The 18,881-nt window shown below is 58.3% G+C and overlaps 2 protein-coding genes across 17 annotated transcripts in view; both read left to right on the forward strand.

The window, feature by feature from the left end:
• Window positions 1-17,781, forward strand: part of DGKZ (diacylglycerol kinase zeta) — a 30,314-nt gene extending 12,533 nt beyond the window's left edge. Inside the window, exons 3-33 of one of the 14 annotated variants that reach the window (XM_025044083.1) lie at window positions 4,303-5,048; window positions 5,374-5,482; window positions 5,808-5,903; window positions 6,233-6,310; window positions 7,500-7,556; window positions 7,970-8,038; window positions 8,816-8,887; window positions 9,000-9,116; window positions 9,217-9,288; window positions 9,574-9,669; window positions 9,914-9,996; window positions 10,099-10,159; window positions 10,239-10,352; window positions 10,447-10,587; window positions 11,169-11,247; window positions 11,442-11,497; window positions 11,660-11,722; window positions 11,829-11,902; window positions 12,405-12,516; window positions 12,862-13,061; window positions 13,250-13,350; window positions 13,470-13,549; window positions 13,633-13,705; window positions 13,850-13,890; window positions 14,478-14,617; window positions 15,485-15,516; window positions 15,766-15,809; window positions 16,270-16,390; window positions 16,483-16,516; window positions 16,657-16,853; window positions 17,066-17,781. In XM_025044083.1, coding sequence (XP_024899851.1) covers window positions 4,321-5,048; window positions 5,374-5,482; window positions 5,808-5,903; window positions 6,233-6,310; window positions 7,500-7,556; window positions 7,970-8,038; window positions 8,816-8,887; window positions 9,000-9,116; window positions 9,217-9,288; window positions 9,574-9,669; window positions 9,914-9,996; window positions 10,099-10,159; window positions 10,239-10,352; window positions 10,447-10,587; window positions 11,169-11,247; window positions 11,442-11,497; window positions 11,660-11,722; window positions 11,829-11,902; window positions 12,405-12,516; window positions 12,862-13,061; window positions 13,250-13,350; window positions 13,470-13,549; window positions 13,633-13,705; window positions 13,850-13,890; window positions 14,478-14,617; window positions 15,485-15,516; window positions 15,766-15,809; window positions 16,270-16,390; window positions 16,483-16,516; window positions 16,657-16,853; window positions 17,066-17,370 — 3,645 coding nt within the window. In that variant the 5' untranslated portion in view covers window positions 4,303-4,320 and the 3' untranslated portion in view covers window positions 17,371-17,781. Of the gene's footprint in view, window positions 1-6; window positions 5,049-5,373; window positions 5,483-5,807; window positions 5,904-6,232; window positions 6,311-7,499; window positions 7,557-7,969; window positions 8,039-8,815; window positions 8,888-8,999; window positions 9,117-9,216; window positions 9,289-9,573; window positions 9,670-9,913; window positions 9,997-10,098; window positions 10,160-10,238; window positions 10,353-10,446; window positions 10,588-11,168; window positions 11,248-11,441; window positions 11,498-11,659; window positions 11,723-11,828; window positions 11,903-12,404; window positions 12,517-12,861; window positions 13,062-13,249; window positions 13,351-13,469; window positions 13,550-13,632; window positions 13,706-13,849; window positions 13,891-14,477; window positions 14,618-15,484; window positions 15,517-15,765; window positions 15,810-16,222; window positions 16,391-16,482; window positions 16,517-16,656; window positions 16,854-17,065 lie in introns of those variants that run through there. The other 13 variants (XR_003045143.1, XM_025044078.1, XM_015586371.2 and 10 more) reach the window with 13 other exon arrangements.
• A 401-nt stretch (window positions 17,782-18,182) lies between these two features.
• The window catches only part of MDK (midkine), a 2,860-nt gene continuing 2,161 nt past the window's right edge, over window positions 18,183-18,881 (forward strand). Inside the window, exon 1 of one of the 3 annotated variants that reach the window (XM_015586377.2) lies at window positions 18,183-18,200. The gene's annotated coding sequence lies outside the window, so the exon portion shown is untranslated. The other 2 variants (XM_025044089.1, XM_025044088.1) reach the window with 2 other exon arrangements.

An 18,881-nucleotide genomic window follows, 5' to 3' on the forward strand; every position in this document is an offset into this window, starting at 1 on the left:
GGCCGCCTGCCCTCAGCCAGGGCGGACCCTTTGGAGGTCAACATTACTGGCCTGGTCTCCTTTACCATGCAGGCCCACCTGCTCCCCGCTATGCACTTCTGTTTGTTTTGTTTTGTTTTGGCAGGATCCCCTTAGTGAGTAGAGATTTGGAGAAGTTGGGATCCTGCCTTCCTGCTGTCCCCGCTTGGGAGCACAGCAGCCAGAGGTGGCTTCTGAGCAGCAGCCCCTTGGGGAGATAGCTCCAGGCCCTTGCTCTGTGGCTGCTGGGAATGGGGCCCTGCTCACAGCATGGAATTAGCACTCTGGCTAACCCCACAAGGAGTCCTGTTCAAGCACCTCTAGAGGCAGAGGAGTCCCTGGGGGCCAGGCCTGGTACCAGAGACAGAGGACAGTCCTCACAGTATGAGCAGACACCCAGGTACTTCTGGTTGCCAGGTTCTGTTCCTCATGTGGTAGGTGGTGGCCACCCTGGGTACTCCTGCTTCCCTTTCTGGGTTCCCACCCCCACCGTGGGCAGAGACAAACTCCACACGCCTTGTGTCTGCTGTGGGTGTAGGCCCTGCCACACCCCTTCTCTCTGCCAGGTGTCGTATCATCAGGTACTTTATACCATCTTCTCACCAGAACGTCTGTTAGGCCAACCCTCTGAACTAGGGTGGTATCATCCCCATTTTATAGATGAGGACATTGAGACTCAGAATGTTAATCGATCAGTCCAGGAAAGTAACGGCAGATGCAGGATTTCAAAGCCTTTGGGCTTTTCCACTTGAACTAACAGAGTGCGAGATAGTCTAGGCTGGGAAGTGAAGAGTCCTGACCTTTCTAGCTGGAGCACACATGCTGCTCACCCCCACTGGCAGCTGCCATGGCTCAGCTGCCCGCAGCCACATTCACTGCTCTTTATCAAAGGTGCATGGCCACATACTACCATATGTGTCTCTCCCGTAGTTTCCTTTGTCCTCCCTAGGCCCCCAAAAGCTAGCTGGAGGTTGATGGAGCCCATGAGCCCTTTCCCAGCCTGTCCCCTCTGGGTGTGAGAGGCTTCCCCCAGGCCCTCCACTGAGAGGCTGGAGGGCAGCCAGTTTGCTTTGCTGCTGGTATCGGAACCCTGTGGGGCTTCCTTCAGTGACCTTTACACATACTTCATGGTGTGTTGAAGGTGACGGCATGAGGTGAGAAGAAGCTACTGCTCAGAGCTGTGCTATGGGAAAAGGCTCCAGGTCCAGGCAGGAAAAAGGCTGGGACAGGCCTGAGGCCAGGCTGGGCTTCTGACCAGACCCTGGAGAAGCCTCAGCAGAGATAAAAAAAAGTCAGAAGTCAGGCAGTTGCTGACCAGAGGACAGAGGTTTCTATGGAGACCAGAGGAACAGGAAGCATAGCGTCTGGGGGAAGGGGGTATTTGGAACATAGGGACTTAGGTGCCAGGTAGGAGAGCTTGTCATAAAATGTCAAATCAGCCAGGCTAACAGCCTCCTTGGACAAATAAAGAAACTGAGGCCTGTGAACGGACAGCTTGGCACATGGTCACACAACACTGGCCTGGCCTGCCTTGCTCCCATCTCTGAGTGACTGTACCTAGACAGACATGGACCTGGGGCTGCCCGGCAATGTGCGGGCCAGAGCACTGTGGGAGCACCCCTAAGCTGGCCCCTTGTTGTGAGGCAAGATGTATAGGCGACCTCATCCTTCTGGCCTCTCTTGTCTGTGGGGCTCAGGGGCAGCAGGCCGGGCCCAGCCCTCACGGCCGCCCACAGAGTGCCTGCAGCACCTCCCCCTCCCCTAACTGTGGCCTTTTGTTTTCTGGGCGACACTAGCATCAGGCGGTATGTCCGGGTGACTAATCTCCTCCAGGCTGGGCAGCTGTCACAGGGCAGCCTGACTAGACGGGCGGAGAAAGCTGACACCGTGGGGGAATGCTGGCAAGCCAGTGCCCTGGCAGCAGTGGGCAGCTGGGCCTTCAGGCTCCTCTTCCTAGGTGCAGAGCAGACCCTAAGTCAAGGAGACCAGCGTTCAGGTCCTGGTTCTGCCACTGACCAGCTGTGTGGCCTTGGGCACATTGCTCTACCTCTTCAAGCCTTTGCTCCGTCATCTCTGTAACGGAGCCATTCGTCCTGCTGCCTCACGTGGTTGTGGCGAGGATCCGATGAGATGGTAACTTAAAGTGCTCAGCCCAGGGCCTGGCACTTAGTAGGTGTTCAGTAAATGGGACCATTATGGTTCTTATTATGGTTCCCTTCCCTACCCCGTCCCACTTTAGTCTCAGCCTCGTGGCCCAAGAGGAAAGACCCTACTCCCCACAGCATCTCTGGAGTGCAGGCTTTGCCTTCACATAGAGTTGGGTTCCAGCATTGGCACTAAAGTGACTAGCTGTGGACTTCGGGCAAGTTGCTTCTTTGTGCCTCAGTTTCCCATCAGGAACATGGCATGAAACAATACCTATTTAGGGTTACTATGGCTTATTAAATGATATACATGTTTGTAAAGAGCTCAACCCAGTGCCTGACACTTGGGGGAACTCAGTAAATGTTAGCCAGGATGATATTGATTTTAGGAGGCAGCCAAAGGCTCTCTCCTCTGGTCACCCACAGAGCTTACCTCCTGCCTTCTTCCCTATCACCTGCAGGGACTGGGACTATAACAGGCAGAGAACAAGAGCCGAGTCTCGAACACTGCTCCCCCAAGAATGGCAGCCTCCACTCCTCACTGATCACAGGAGCTCAGACACCTTGGCTCCCATCTGCCTCCCCTCCAGTATCCCTGCACCCATCCAGGCTCTGGCCTGACGCTGCCTTCTCAGACCCATGGGGCAGTAGAAAATCAAAGCGGGTGGGTAGGTAGGTGGGTGGGAGGAGTAGACGATAGACATGCAGCGAGGCCTGACTCCTCAAGCGCCTCATCTCCCGCTGTTTTTCCAGGGCTCCCACCCACCATGCCTAACCTCTGCCAGACCCTCAGCAGGGAAAAGTATTTCTCCTGTAACCCCAGGCAGATGCCCCACGGCCATGACTTGGACCTCCCTGGCTGGCAGAGCCCTGGAGAGCATCTGATGGAGTGACACAGGCACCCCTGGGCGCTCCAAGGCATTGTCCCCACCAAAGCTTGCCAGGCTTCCTGCTCTTCCTCCACTGTTAGGGAGAGATGAGGGCACAGGTGATCGCAGTGGCCTGTGAAGAAGAGGTGGCAGGAGCAGGTGAGCTGGCTAAGGAAGCAGAGCACATGTTCAAGACCAATCAAGGGGCGATGGTTTGAGCAGGGATGGTTGCCAAGGGCCCTCCCTCCCTGAAGGTGGCTCAGGGCAGCTCAGTTTGCAGTTGTGAGATTTGGGGCTTCTAGCATTGGCCCCTAGGACAAGGTACAGTTCACAGGCACCCTCAGCGACAGAGCTAGGAGGGTTTTCAGACATCACCCAGTACTTTCACACATGGGATGATGTCTGTACTGTACCTCTTCAGAAGGGTGAGACAGAGCAGTCTAGTTCCAGAAAAGTTCTTACTTTCAGCCCCTCAGAGACACATACAGGCATGCGCTCACACGCAGAATCCGGAAGGCTTTCTCTTGGCTCAAGCCTCTCGTTGCTTCCCATACAGAGCCCCCCTGGGTGAAGACTGGGGTGGCTTCTCTCCCTGTGCGGCTGCCTCTCCAGGTCTCTGAGTGTTTTATTTCCCCAGGGTCCTTTGATCTCTGAGGCAAATGTCAGACCCTCTCCATTTCTAGGTGCCAGTCTCAGCCTGACCCCAGGACTGGGGCTAAGAGAGTCAGGGGGTCTTGTCAGGACTGTTTCTTTTCAAAGAACCTTGTTTTATTACCATGGCTTGGTTTGTGCCATGTCCCTGCCTTATGTGGGTGCAAAACAAAGGCCTGATGAGAGGAAAAGCCTTGCCCTTGGCCCCTCAGTCTGTCTAGGCCAACTCCGAGCTAGAACCCAGGACTCCAGACTTCCAGTTTCCTTTTTCTTTTTATCAGCTTCAGGCAAGCAAGTGTAAGTCCTTTAGGCCAGGACTTTGTGGATTATGGTGCCTGGACAGGATAAGCCAGGATGGGTAGCCGGAAGCCCCTCCTACCCATTACTCCTGGGGCAGGCAAGGGGTATAACTGGGGACAACGCTAGTGTTTCCAACAGTGGTAAATGTGGGCTCCCCTGATAATTCTCTGGTTCCCTCAAACACCGCATTTACTGAGTCAGAGGCCATAGTTCCCCCACCCCAAGTGTCTCTGCTCAAACGGCAGAGGCTGTGACTGGGCTCCTGGGCACAGGGTGGGCCATGGCCTGGCCAGCTGATGCCCCTGGTCTCTGCCCAACAGCCACCCGCCTGCCCCTACATGGCGACCTTTTTTAGGAGACACTTCCAGCGGAAGGCCCCAGGCCCTGGAGAGGGGCAGCGGCGTCCCAGCGGTGTGGGGCTGCCCACAGGCAAGGCCCGGCGCCGCTCCCCAGCTGGGCAGGCCTCTTCCTCGCTAGCCCAGCGGCGCCGCTCCAGTGCACAGGTCCAGGGCTGCCTCCTGGGCTGTGGGATGCGGGCCCGGGGCACCAGCCGCCGCCGATCCAGCACTGCACCCCCCGCCTGCAACCCCCGCTTCACCGTGGATGAGGTGCCCATCCCACCGCCTGCCAGTGTGGGGGCACAGCTTCTGGGTGCACCCCTGCCGTTGGCCAAGCTTGTAGGCATGAGTGAAGAGGAGGAGGAGGAAAAGGAAGGGGTCCAGGAGGAGGATGTGAAAGTTGCAGCGTTGAGTTCCACTCAGCAAGGCACCAAGAGACCAGGGTCACCCCCGTACCGGGGCATCCGGCCCCTTCTGCCCGTGCCGCGTTGTCTGCGCCGAGCCTCCTCCCACCTACTCCCTGCCGATGTGGTGTACGACCGCGCCCTCTGGGGCCTGCATGGTTGCTATCGGCGCCTCAGCCAGCACCCTGGCCTTGGGAGCCGAAGAGCCTCAGGCACCACAGCTGGCCCTGCGATGCCCGCCCGTGTGCGCCCCCTCTCCCGCAGGCGCCAGGTAGCCCTGCGGCGCAAGTCGGCCGGACCCCAGACCTGGAGCGCCCTGCTCGCGTAGGTATAGCTGCGGCTGGCAGGGCGAGCAATACAGCCTCCAAGCCGGCTGGCATGGAACAAGGGCCTCAAGGCTGTCTGGCCTGAGGGCACCCCACTTCAGAACAGTGCACCCCAAAAGCTGTGAGGAGGGATGAGTGTCTTGCAGGAATCCTCTCAGAGTCTCAGGCTGCTGTAGAGGGTCATCTACCCTCCCTATTGCTGTCCCTATCTTGGCCTTGGGTTGAGGTCTGAGGTCACAGTGAGAGCAGAGGTCCCAGGTGAGAGGGGAAGGAAGCTGAGTCACCAAGTGCTCAGCTGGCCTCAGCTGTCTCCTCTTCTGTAGGAAAGCCATCACCAAGTCAGGCCTCCAGCACCTGGCACCCCCTGCTCCTGCTCCTGGGGCCCTGTGCAGCGAGCCAGAGCGGCAGATCCGGAGCACTGTGGACTGGAGCGTGAGTGGCTGGTGCTGGGAGGGGCAGAAGGGTACCAGCCCCTGCTGGGCTCTGGGCCACAGGAGCAGATGGGGGTGGAGGTGCTGTGGGCGGCTGAGAGAGGAACCCATGGGCCTATGGGGTCAGGGCGATCCTCCTGGGGGGGTGGCCATGTTTGAGCCATGCCTTCAGTAGTAGGGACAGTGAGGAAACAGGATGGAGCAAAGTAGATCAGGGTGGCTAGAGCAAGTTTGTTTTGGGGGAAAGAGGGTTGGTGGGCCAGGACAGGGCTGATTAATGAGCCAGGTGGCAGGTGTGCGCTAAGCATGCTCATCCCACGGTCTAGGAGTCGGCGACGTATGGGGAGCACATCTGGTTTGAGACCAACGTGTCAGGGGACTTCTGCTATGTTGGGGAGCAGTACTGTGTAGCTAAGATGCTGGTGAGTAAGCTGTGTGTGGCATGCTGCCCCCTGGTGGTGGAGCCAGGTCTAGAAGCCTGTAGGCTGACCCCTGCTGGCTGGATGGCTTGCAGCCCCTCCAGGGGAAAGAAGGAGCAAGACTCTCACCTGAGCACCCGCTGCTGTGGGCTGCCTGAGGATGGTGAGAGAAATGGGAGCTGTGTCCTGATGCCAGGAGCCAGTACTGGGGGTTCCTGGTACACACAGAGGGCAGCTGTGCTGGTGCAGATGGGAGAATTTCTCTGCCTGCCCTGGAGCAGCATCCAGGGATGGAGTTACCTGGTGCCTCAGGGGCCCTCTCTTTCCTGCAGCAGAAATCAGTGTCCAGGAGAAAGTGTGCAGCCTGCAAGATCGTGGTGCACACTCCCTGTATTGAACAGCTGGAGAAGGTGAGTGTGGTTGCTCAGCCTTTCTTGCCCCTCCCCTTCGGGTGCTGAAGCCTCTCAGAGCACACACGCGTGTCTGTCCATACATACTCGTATTACACCAGCATCGCCTGCCAGGAACACCCCAGTGAGTGTGGTGGTGAAGAGCCAAGGACCCTGAACCCGAAATGCTTGCATTCGAATCTTGGCTGCCCCCTTTATTAGCTGCTATATCCCTGTTGCCCAAAACAAGCCTGGCACAGAGTGGGGCATATTGACTGTTACTCGACAGGAAGAATTAATGAATGATGGCTATGATGCCGTTTTATCAGTATCCAATCTAACACTTAGAAGGGGCCATTGCCTTGCTGAAGCTTCATAACTCAGCTGTGGCTGGCTCAGTCCTGTGTCAAAGCTAGTCTCTGTCCCTTACACACTGCTACTATACAGACCTTTTCCCAAAGCCAAATGTCCACAGTGTGTCTGCAGCTGGGGGCATGTCTGGGCCCCGTGTTTCTAGAGGGAGGTGGCAAGAACACTGAGCAGAAAGATCCAAGCAGAGGGCAGGAGGGCTCCTCAGGCAGTAGAAACACAGACCAGCATGCAGGAAAGCCTGGAGGACTGTGAATGGTATGAACAAGGCTGCTGTGGCTGTATCTCCCAACTCCTGACTCATAAGATGAGGCTTCCCTATAACTTTGCTAAGGCTGAAGTGGGGACAGTTAGGAAAATAGAAACAAATGCAGCCCCAGGTGTTACTGACCCATCACCACCCCGTAAAGTGAAAATCAAACCAGGGTTCCACAAATTAGCTGAAAGTCTCCAGGAACTAGTCAGCACAAGTCTGCAGGCAAGGACCAGGGTGCCTTCATGTGCCTAGGTTGGGTGTGCTGGAGTTCACGGAAAAAAACATAGGAGGAGGAAACCATGGCGACATTCTAGTGGGGGAGATGGACAGTAAACTCCCAGTCTCTCTCCCACTCCAAGATACTGGGTAGAGAAAGGAAAGGTTCTTTCTGGCTAGTGGAGAGGAGGCAGGATGCAGAAGGCCTCTGAGAAAAGGTATCTCACATTCTGAAGGCTCGCAGGATGATTTGGGGCTATCCCTAGCTTGCAAGGATGACTCTGAGTGACCCTTTCCTGCAGGGGGTGGCCATATGCCTGACCCCAAAGGAGGTTCTGACGTTTTGGTGGTCACTGCAATCTTTTACAGATAAATTTCCGCTGTAAGCCATCCTTCCGTGAATCAGGCTCCAGGAATGTTCGTGAGGTAAGTGCCCAAGATAGCTTAGGGGCAAGGAGACCCCAAGTTTCCTGAGTGGACTTCTCTGCAGTGTCTCCCAAGCACCGCCAGCGCGCTCAGCTTCTAGGCTGCTCTGGGGCCCAAGGAGGTGGAAGGGATGAGGCCCTGAGACCATTTCAAAGGCGAAGGCCTGGCTGGCCCTGCCTGCAGATTGGGGTGGTGTGGTGGGGCACCACAAGCCTCCCTGTGCCTCCTCTGAGCCTTAGCCCTGCTCCAGGCCACAAAGAAGTCTTTGGCTCCTTCACTTAATGCACAGGACTGCGGAGAGCTTCTTGCAGCCCCTCCCGTCATCACTGTTATAGTGAGGGGGGCAGGCCATGCTCAGGGCTTGTTCCCTCCACCCCTCGCTCACTCCAATGATACTTCTCATCCTCCACCAGCCAACATTTGTGCGGCACCACTGGGTACACAGGCGACGCCAGGATGGCAAGTGTCGGCACTGCGGGAAGGTGAGAGGCCCTGCCCAAGGAGTTGCCTGGCCTGCTGCCCACTAGACCCAGGCCCTGTGGCCCCTGAGCCCCATACTGTGTGTCCAGTGTGGCTTGAGGCCATGAGTGAGCCCTCTGAGAATCATGTAGACTTACTTAGTCATTAACTCAGCAGATGTGTTGTTGCGTACCCGGTGGGTTCCTGCCCTCTTGGAGGAGGGCGTAGCTCAAAGACAGACTACAAACGGGCTTCGAGCCCCGAAGCTGCAGTGGTTTTGTTCACTTATTTGTTGTTTGCTTCTTGTCTGTGTCCCGCCATAAGCATAGGCTCTGAAAAGGACTCTTGTCCCCCTTTCGTCCATTGACTCTCGGTGCTCAGCACAGTGTCTGGCACATAGTGGGCCCTCAATAAATGTTTGTAGACCAGGCAAGGGAATGACCATGATAGGTACTATAAAGAAGTGTAAAGTACTTTGAGAGAGAGCCCACCAGGGGGCCCAGCAGGGTCTGGGGTCAGGAAGGAGGGGATATGTGGCAAGCAAGAGTTAGCTGTGGACCCTCTCCAGCAGATCACGTGTGCACATGCAACACTTTGCAGTTAACTTTAGAGTCTCATGAGCCCCTGGCTAAGCCTCCCTGCTCTAGGGGTTATAGTTCTTGGTTTGTTGTTGTTTGTTTTTTAATTTTTTAAAAATGCACTCAATTTGCCTTGGTGGAGAGAGGTTGGCAACAGAAGAGGGGCTGGGTCTGCTGCTCTGGGCCCAGCCTCTGGTGCCCCAACTGCCCTGTCCACCCTAGGGCTTCCAGCAGAAGTTTACCTTCCACAGCAAGGAGATCGTGGCCATCAGCTGCTCCTGGTGCAAGCAAGCAGTGAGTGGTGCTCACCCCACCCCCACAAGCCATCCCCCATGCTGCGCGCTGGGTTGGGGTCCCTGGGCACAGCTCGACCCAGCTTAGCCACAACCTACCCCCCCTCCCCCAGTACCACAGCAAGGTGTCCTGCTTCATGCTGCAGCAAATAGAGGAGCCGTGCTCCCTAGGGGTCCATGCTGCCGTGGTCATCCCGCCTACCTGGATCCTCCGTGCCCGCAGGCCCCAGGTGAGTCCTGCCTGCATCCTTGACATCCCCACACATTTGGGGTCTGCCAGCCACCCCCAGCCCACCCACCTTGTCACCAACACCCCTGCCTCCCTTGCAGAACACCCTGAAAGCAAGCAAGAAGAAAAAGAGAGCATCCTTCAAGAGGAAATCCAGCAAGAAAGGGCCCGAGGTTAGACCTGAGGCCTGGCAGGCAGCTGGAGGGGCAGGAGAGAGGGGCCTGTTCCTTAGAAGAACCCCTGGGCTGATGCTGCCTGCTCAGCCTTTGGTGGGTCGGTTTGGGCTCTAGGACCCTGAGAAGTGTGGGAGGTCAGATCTGAATTGCTGCCCTATGGCCAGGCCCCCTAAAAGGTCTGACCCAGAGGTGGTACATGAGGGGCACCCAGGGCACCACTGAGTGTGGGGGTAGGGTCCTCCGGGACAGGAAGGAGTCTTATGGGCTCTCTCTGTCTCCAAGGAGGGCCGCTGGAGACCCTTCATCATCAGGCCCACCCCATCCCCCCTCATGAAGCCCCTGCTGGTGTTTGTGAACCCCAAGAGTGGGGGCAACCAGGTACACACAGCCTCCCCACTCCACAGAGGGCCTGCGGGGATGTGTGGGGTCAAGCTCCCTCCACCCCTCCTCGCCACACAGCTGTTCCCATTGATTCTGAGAAAAATCCAGTCCTGTCTCCACCCCTCGCCCCTTATTGGGCCTGGTTCCCACAGCCACAGCCTTCTACCTGTGCCTCTCCCCACCTCAGCCCACCACGCCTGACTGCCTCTTCCCTATCCCTCTTGGCTCCTGTCCCTCACAGGGCGCTAAAATCATCCAGTCCTTCCTCTGGTATCTCAATCCCCGGCAAGTCTTTGACCTGAGCCAGGGCGGGCCCAAGGAGGCGTAAGTACTGGCCAGGGCTCTGTGGGGACAGTGGTAGGGACTTGCCTGGCGCTTGGGGTTCATCCCATATGCCCTGACTCCACTCCTGTCTTCTGACCCCAGGCTGGAGATGTACCGCAAAGTGCACAACCTGCGGATCCTGGCGTGCGGAGGCGATGGCACCGTGAGTTCTCCCGCCTTCCCCGGGCCCGGGCCCGGGCCGCGCTGGCCTGACCTGGCCTCTTCTGCTCTGCCCCCTCCAGGTCGGCTGGATCCTGTCCACCCTGGACCAGCTGCGCCTCAAACCGCCACCGCCTGTTGCTATCCTGCCCCTGGGTACTGGCAATGACTTGGCCCGCACCCTCAACTGGGGCGGGGTAAGAGCCCACTGGAGGTGGGGCCGCTGGGGTCAGCTGTATGGTTGGGGAGGCCTGTCTTTGGGAGGGGCTCAGTCCCTACTTTCTTCTGTAGGGCTACACGGATGAGCCCGTGTCCAAGATCCTCTCCCACGTGGAGGAAGGGAACGTGGTGCAGCTGGACCGCTGGGACCTCCGCGCGGAGCCCAGCCCAGAGGCAGGGCCTGAGGAGCGTGATGAGGGGGCCACTGACCGGGTGTGTCAGCTGGGACAGGGGCAGTGGGTGTCGGGGGGCCTCTTCATACCTGATTGCCTGGGATTCTCAGGAGACCTGGGCTAGGCCCCACTTTCCCACTTGCTGGTTCTGGGACCTTGGGTGAGTGTCTTCATTTCTCCAAACTCTGGCTTCTTCATCTATACGATAGGACTGTGGTACTCACCTTACAATATAGCTGTTATTGAGCCACTTGGCAGATACTTACTGAGTACATGTCACCTGCAGCCACTGTTCTAAGCAGTGAACAAGACAAAGTCCCTGCTTACACAGCTCCTACAGAATATGACTCATCAGGGAAGAAGTGTCATAGGGGAGAGAAAGCTGGGGAAGAGACTGCCAGCAGGGTGTGGGCTGCTCTCGTGTCCAGGGCATCTAGGGGACCTGAGAGGGCAAGGCCTGAGTGGGGCAGGCGGGCTTGGGAAGAGCTTTCTGGTGGATCTTTTTAACTGTGGGAAAGGCCGCTGCAAACACGCAGGCTGAGCCAGCGTGGTGCCCCTAGGCCGGGAGTAGGGTGGTGTCTGAGTCACAGTCCTCATGCTGGACCTTTGACCTTTTCCCAGCTACCTCTGGATGTCTTCAACAACTACTTCAGCCTAGGCTTTGATGCCCATGTCACACTGGAGTTTCACGAGTCTCGAGGTTGGCAAGCTCTTGCTGAGGCGGCCTAGGGAGGCTGGGGAGGGAAGGACACAGGAGTGTCCCCTAGAGGGTCAGGCTTTACCCTCCCACCCCTGGTAAAAGGCCTTCATCCCCAGCCCTCCTACCCACCCCAGCCTGGGAAGCCACAGCAGGCCCAGAATGACTGACTGTCCCCATTTCTTGTTGCCACCCAGAGGCCAACCCAGAGAAATTCAACAGCCGCTTTCGGAACAAGATGTTCTATGCTGGGGTGAGTCTGGAGTCTGCCAGCAACACCCCTCTTCCCACGCCCACCTATTCTGCCGCCTGTGCCCCCTGCTCACCTGTGTCTGCCAGACCACAGGACCCATCAGGCAGTGGCGAGGGAAGGTCCCTGTCACCAGATGGTGACATCTGCCTCTGTCTCCTACAGACAGCCTTCTCCGACTTCCTGATGGGCAGCTCCAAGGATCTAGCCAAGCACATCCGAGTGGTGGTGAGCAGGCCGCGCTGGCAGGCGGAGTGGGCAGGCCCAGATGGGAGGGAGGCTGCTTTGGTACCATACAGGTACCCCCAACACTCTCCCTCATACCTGCCTCCAGTGTGACGGAACTGACCTGACCCCCAAGATTCAGGACCTGAAACCCCAGTGCATTGTTTTCCTGAACATCCCCAGGTGAGGAGGGGAGGGCTTTGTGCGGGCCCAGCTGTCTCCATCCTTTATTTCTTACTTAAATAAATTTTCCATGTGCACAAATTACATTTATAAAACATTTTCAAATTACATTTTTAAAGATGAAATAATGCTCTTATGAAAGAAAGTATTCTTTGAAATAAAGATGGCAAATTCAAAAATATATAAAATTACATTTGCAAGAACCCTTTTAGAACTAGTAAACAAAGCTGTGCACATTCACTAATAAACACGCTGAAAACAATCAGTGGGGAAAAATACTGCTGGAAAAACTGCTCACCCACGTGGGAAAAATAACCTAGTTCCCTACCTCACACCACACACGCCACAGAAATACACGATTCAAGCTGGATTAGAGACCTGAATATGAAAAGCGAAACTTCACAATTTTTAAAGGAAAATATAAGATTCTTCCTCTTCAGGGTGGAGAAGGATTTATTAAGACTCAAAAAGCCTAAAGCCCGCCATGCTGCCTTCCCTTCAGGTACTGCGCGGGCACTATGCCTTGGGGCCATCCAGGGGATCACCACGACTTCGAGCCCCAGAGGCACGATGACGGCTACCTCGAAGTCATTGGCTTCACCATGACGTCCCTGGTGAGTGGGCCAGCATGGGGCCTGCCCGGATCCCCGGCTCTACTTTGTACCTGGCCCTGAGATACAGCCCAGAAGCATGGCTTCAGGATGGAAGGGGGGTCACCAAACCTCTTCTCTGGTGGGGGGTCACTGTCGCCTCCTCTCTCTGTGTCTGGGAGGATGCTTCCATCAGCCTCTGGGGAAACACCCTCATTGTCTCTGTTTGGATCTTGCCCTCCTCTTCTCTTCTTGTTTGGGTTTCACCCTCCTTCTGCTTTCTGTTCGGATCCCTATTTCTTTGGCTAGAGCCTCCCTGGGCCCCACCACCCCAACCCGGCCCCTGACCTGAGCTTTCTGTGCCCACAGGCAGCGCTGCAGGTGGGTGGGCATGGCGAGCGGCTGACGCAGTGCCGTGAGGTGGTGCTCACCACGTCCAAGGCCATCCCAGTGCAGGTGGACGGCGAGCCCTGCAAGCTCGCTGCCTCCCGCATTCACATCGCCCTGCGCAACCAGGCCACCATGGTGCAGAAGGCCAAGCGGCGCAGCACTGCCCCCCTGCACAGCGAGTATGTTCCCCCACACTCTCCTTGTGCCCTGGGCCCAAGGCCAGACTCTGTCCCTCTCTGACCCTTGGTTTTCCCACCTGGAAAGGGAGCTAACAGTCCCTCTGCCCCAGGGCCATGGGGAGGGGACACTTGCTTTGGTGCCTGGGCAGGGTCCTTGCTGAGTTCCCTCCTGTTGCCCCTGCCCTTAGCCAGCAGCCAGTGCCTGAGCAGCTTCGGATCCAGGTGAGCAGGGTCAGCATGCACGACTATGAGGCCCTGCATTACGACAAAGAGCAGCTCAAGGAGGCTTGTGAGTGGCACACAGGGCTGGATTTATTGGGGGGGGGGGATCACTGAGGAGCCACTGAGTCCCCTGAGGACCAGGCAGTGAGATACAGCCAGCTGCTGACAGTCTGCTCTGTCTTCCAGCTGTGCCACTAGGCACTGTGGTGGTCCCAGGAGACAGTGATCTAGAGCTCTGCCGCGCCCACATTGAGAGGCTCCAGCAGGTGAGGGGCGGGGGCCTGCCCTATGCTGTTCCCTCCTACTCCAGGTTCTGTTCTCACTCAGCCCTGGCCTTTGCTTCTCTCAGCAGGACCCTGAAGGTGCTGGAGCCAAGTCCCCGACGTGCCAGAAACTGTCCCCCAAGTGGTGCTTTCTGGACGGTGAGTGGCCCTAAAGGGCCAGCTCCTGGCATTCCTAGGCCATGTGCTGCCCCCTCCCTTGGGGGTGTTGGGTTGGGGCAGCAGAATACCTGGGCCTAGACAGGGCATCCTGCGTCCTCAGCCAACTCATGATCTCCCCCGCAGCCACCACTGCCAGCCGCTTCTACAGGATCGACCGGGCCCAGGTGAGCACTCACAGTCCTGCTCCATCCACAGCTGGCTCCAGGGCACCCCGCGTCACCTCTCTCATTAGCCTGGCCCTCCACAGACAGGCTCACCCCATCCGCATTCTCCGTAGTGCACTAATATTGCCCTAGGTAGGGCATGGCCCTGCCCACCAGGCTGGAGTGCCCAGGGATGGTGCCAACAGGGAAAAGGAGCCGGCGTGCCCAGAAAAGGATTGCTAGGTGGGTGGGAGGGCCTTGAAGTGCAGGTGCCACCCAAGGAGACACGGAAGAAAAGGCACTTCTGGCTGGGGGCCAGGTTGCATGGGTAAAGGCTTAGCAGCAAGGAGGGCTGGCAAGCTGGTGGGCCCAGGACATAGAGGTCAGGGTCTGGGCTTGGATGGCGGGAAGGGAGAGCGGTGATTGGGGAGGTGAGTGGAAGAGGGACCAGCAGGGCCACTCGCCTGGCTGCCTCTTGTTAGTGTTCGTACCCATAGCAGAGGCTTCGCCGGGTGTGCTGGCCTTGTGGCCCTTCATTCCACCATCGGCTACCCCGGAAGGCTATGACCCTGAGCCCTGACCCTCAGCCCTGGCCTCCCTATCCACAGGAACACCTCAACTATGTGACTGAGATCGCACAGGACGAGATTTATATCCTGGACCCAGAGCTGTTGGGGGCATCAGCCCGGCCTGACCTCCCAACTCCCACTTCCCCTCTCCCCTCCTCCCCCTGCTCACCTACGCCCCGGTGAGTCCCGAGGCTCCTCCAGTCCCCTGGCTATAAGTTCCCCCTATAAGCCTGCAGCTCCTGAAGTCCTGCCTTCAGTCCCAGCCGCTTCCCTGAGCGCCAGCCACACACATCCCGCTAGCTGCCTACGTGGTCTCTGCTGGACCCTCCTTGGCTCACTCATTGGCAGCAACCTGGCCAAGGATCTGGGCTTCCTCCCATCCCAAAACCGACCCTTCAGCAAGTCCTGTCAGCTCTCCCCCAACATGTGATCACATCACCCACCCAAGCCACCATGCCCCTGGCTCCCCTCTCTCATACTCCCCAGCCTAGAACCGTCTCTTCCAGCACCCTCCCTACAGTGATGTACCCTCCCTGTGTACCAGGTCATTTCATCATATGCAGCTTGAGCCTGCCCATGCCCCCTCCATCGCCACCCACAGTCCAGCCCCACTCGCCTCAGTTGAGGCCTCAAGTTTGCCTGCCTCTGGACGTGTCCTTGCTGCCTTGGACACTTCCCCGTTCTCCCCAGAGCTGGCTCCATTCACACCTCAGCTTGGGGATTTTCTTCCTCAGAGAAGTCTTCCCAGGAACCTCATCTGAAATTGCTGTTCAGTTACACTACCCCCGCTTGTATTCGTCATAGCACTTCCTGCTCTCAAAATACCTTATTTATTTGTCCCTGGCTAGAATGTAAGCTCCCTGAGAGCCAGTTCTCCGTCGTCCGTATTTAATGCTGTATCGCCAGTACCTAGAGCAGCACTTGATATATAGGAGGCACTCAATAAACTGTTGAAAGAATGAAGGGTGCCACGTTTGGGGTAGGGGAGGGTGACAAGTTGGGCTTGTGCTGAAGCAGTGCCATATCTCATCCTGCTCTGTTTGTAGGTCACTGCCAGGGGATGCTGCTGCCCCTAAAGGTGAGGCCCCTCCCTGCAGGGCCCCTCCTTTCTCCCTGGTCATAGGAGTGGGGTTGATGGGGCAGGTGGGCCCATAAACAACCTTACACAGTCAACTGTTGAGATCCATGTGGTCACATTCACCATGAACCTAGCCCTCAGCACATATGCCCCAACAGGCCCCCTTCTCTGTACATCAAGTACATGGTCACGCACCAACATGAGCCCAGGCCTCCAGCCCTGGTGTATAACAGGCAGGTGTTCCTGCAGGTGAAGAGCTGGTTGAGGCTGCCAAGAGGAACGACTTCTGTAAGGTACTAGTGCCCAGGATCCAGCTTCCTCCCCTTAGCAGCCCCCTCAGGCAGTGGAGAGTGGGGCCTCTGGGTAGGCCTAGAGCTGATCTGTGCACAGTTGTCTTACCTGCAGTGGGGTCTCCATGGTGATTGTCCCCTTCTGCCTTGCCCCTGTCCCTATCCCGCCCACGGTGTCCCTTCATAGGAGCTCCCTAGCTCTGTTGGCCTGTCCTTGGTGCTTAGAAGGAGTGAGTCTTAGAGGAACAGAGGCTCCAAGGCCTGTGCTTCTGAGGAGTCCATGGGCACCTGGGGTGAGAGAGGCCCATTGTCTCTCCCCTGACCGTCCAGAAAGACCCCCAGTGGCTCCTAGGGAGTGATGTGTTTGAGCACACTAGTGTCAGGCCTGTGAGTTTGGCATTTTTGTGACTGGAAAGAGGGTGGCCCGGAGGAGCACCATCCCTGCTCTGCCTCCTACCCTCAGCTTCAGGAGCTGCACCGAGCTGGGGGTGACCTCATGCATCGTGACGATCGAAGTCGCACACTCCTGCACCACGCGGTCAGCACCGGCAGCAAGGAAGTGGTCCGCTACCTGCTGGACCACGGTAAGCTGTGCTTCTGGGCCCCTGGGCCAGGCCGAGGTGGGAGGAAGAGAGGCTGCCAGGCCTCTATGACCTCCCTCTCTCCTCTCCTCCAGCCCCCGCAGAGATCCTTGATGCTGTAGAGGAAAAGTGAGTATCAGGGCAGTGCAGGACCCTGGTTACCCTGGAAACCATCCTGTCTTCATCTAGCCTCCCATTTGGTCCGGTGGGAGCCCATAAACCCTTCCTGGCCACATCTGTCATCCTCTGGGCCACCCTCCTTGCCCCAGGGCCCCAAACTTCCTGCCCTTTCTTATGGCCCTCGGGAGACAGACGGGAGGGCCCAGAGGACTGGATGGGGTCCACAGCCAGCTCCTGTGCCCCCAGCGGGGAGACCTGTCTACACCAGGCCGCGGCCCTGGGCCAGCGCACCATCTGCCACTACATCGTGGAGGCTGGGGCCTCGCTCATGAAGACAGACCAGCAGGTGAGAAGATTAGCAGGGCAGGCAGGGAGTCGAGAAGGGAGCCTTGGGGGAGGGCCACTTCTGGGGGTTTGAAGCCTTCCTCTACCTTGAGAAACCTGAGCCAGCATGGAGTAGGGTTGCCCTGGCCAACCAGGCCTTCCCTCCCCCACAGGCAGCCAGAGGGAAGACCCCCTACCCTCTCCTAAGCTTGATGCAGCTCCTCCCTCCTCCAGGGCGACACTCCCCGGCAACGGGCAGAGAAGGCTCAGGACACGGAGCTGGCCGCCTACCTGGAGAACCGGCAGCACTACCAGATGATCCAGCGGGAAGACCAGGAGACGGCTGTGTAGCTGAGGCCAACGCAGAGGAGGGACAGGACTGGCCAGAGCATGACCCGCCTCCTCACCCACCTCACTGCCACATTCCAGTGAGACAGCCACGGGGGGACCCATGTCCCGGGGAAGGAGCCCCGTGCTGCCCCCTGAAGAGCCGCCCAGACCTAGGGCTGGACTCTGAGGAGCTGCAGCACCTCACCTGAGCCCCAGCCCAACCTGGAGGCTCACAGAGGAGCAAGAAGCTGGACCTGACTGGGCAGGCCTTGAGTGGCTGGGCCAGGCGGAGTGCCCTCCCTGGAGTTTAGGGGCCAGAGGGGAAGGGCAGAGGGGCTTGAAGCCCTGTCAGGGAGCCTTCCTAAACCACCTGGTCCTTTAGGGCCCCTGCTGAGGCTCCGGGGAGCTCACCCCCTTCTCCTGCCCTGATCCCACCTGCCCCAGGAATTCCTCCTGGAAACCTGCCGCACTTGCCTGCCCCCTGCCCTGCTTGGCACCTACCCCTCTGACCCTCCCCAGTCATTTCATTGCAGACTGTGTGGCCTGGGGGTTAGGGTGGGGTTCTCAAGGTGACATGTTTACAGCTGGGTGTGACTCAGTAAAAGTGGATTTTTTTCCTTTCTGCTTTCCTTTTCTTATGGGGGAGGTCTTCCCAGAAGCAGCCGGGGCTGCTGGGTTATCCTTAGGGTGGAGGGGCCTGGACACTTTGGACCCAGACCCTTTTACTGGAGGTCCTGTTTCTTGTTAGGGGGTGGGGTCCCAGGGCCTGCCCGAGGCCTGACCTCTGTCAAGCTGCCTAGTTCGTCTGGCCCGAAGGAGGAGCTAAGTTCCTCTGGCTTCCCGCTTCCCGCAGGGACGATAACAATGGAAATGAAAGAGGTGGGGCGGGGGCGAGGCCTAGATTCTTTGGCCCATTCGCCCTGTGGCCTTTGTCAAGCCCTCTCCCTCAGGCCTGTTACTTTCGCTTTTTAGGGGGATTGGGTGACGTGATCCCCAAGCTCCCAGGGTCAGAAGGGGTGGGCAGCCGCCGCTGGGGCCGGTATGGAACTTCTCAGACGGCTCTTGTCAGCTCCAAGTCTCAGCAAATCCAGGCCTGCGGGTTCCTCCAACTCCCCCACCTCCGCCCCCGCAAATCTGCGCTCCGGGATAGGCGCAGCGCCTTCCCCCCACCCTCCGCCGCCCGCCCGACCCGCAGGCTTTCTCCTGGGGTTCCGGTCCCAGACTTCCCAACACTGAACAGAGCACCTCCCTGCAACCGGTGAAGCGGTCCGAGGAGGGGCTGGTGTGCCCCTCAGCAGCTAGAGGGGCGCTGGGGGCCGAGCAGGCCCTGGGAGGCGGAGCGGGGCCTCGACGGAGTTAAACAGGGCATCGGGGACTCGGGAAAAGGAGCCGCACACAGGCCGGAATGCGGGCCCCGCGCCGGGCCCAGTGACACAACGGGGCTCCACGCTCCCTCCTGGGCTCCATCGAAGGCTGTGCTGCCGGGGAGGCTGGAGTCCTTCGAGAATCGGGGACGGCCCCTCGGAGGGGGCGGAAAGCTGGGCCTAGGGCTGGGGGCGGTGGGGGGAATACCAGAGCCAGACGGAAGCCTGGGACCGGGACCCCCGCTGGCTCGGAAGATGGGGGGCCAGGAGAGCCCGGCGTCTGAAGGTGGAAGGCACCAGCGGAGGGAAGAGAGGATGTGGGGACAGGCGGCGAGAAGCCGGGGTGGAGGCGGGGA

Source organism: Pteropus alecto, unplaced genomic scaffold (genome assembly GCF_000325575.1).
Source record: "Pteropus alecto unplaced genomic scaffold, ASM32557v1 scaffold71, whole genome shotgun sequence".
Lineage (NCBI taxonomy): Eukaryota > Metazoa > Chordata > Mammalia > Chiroptera > Pteropodidae > Pteropus > Pteropus alecto.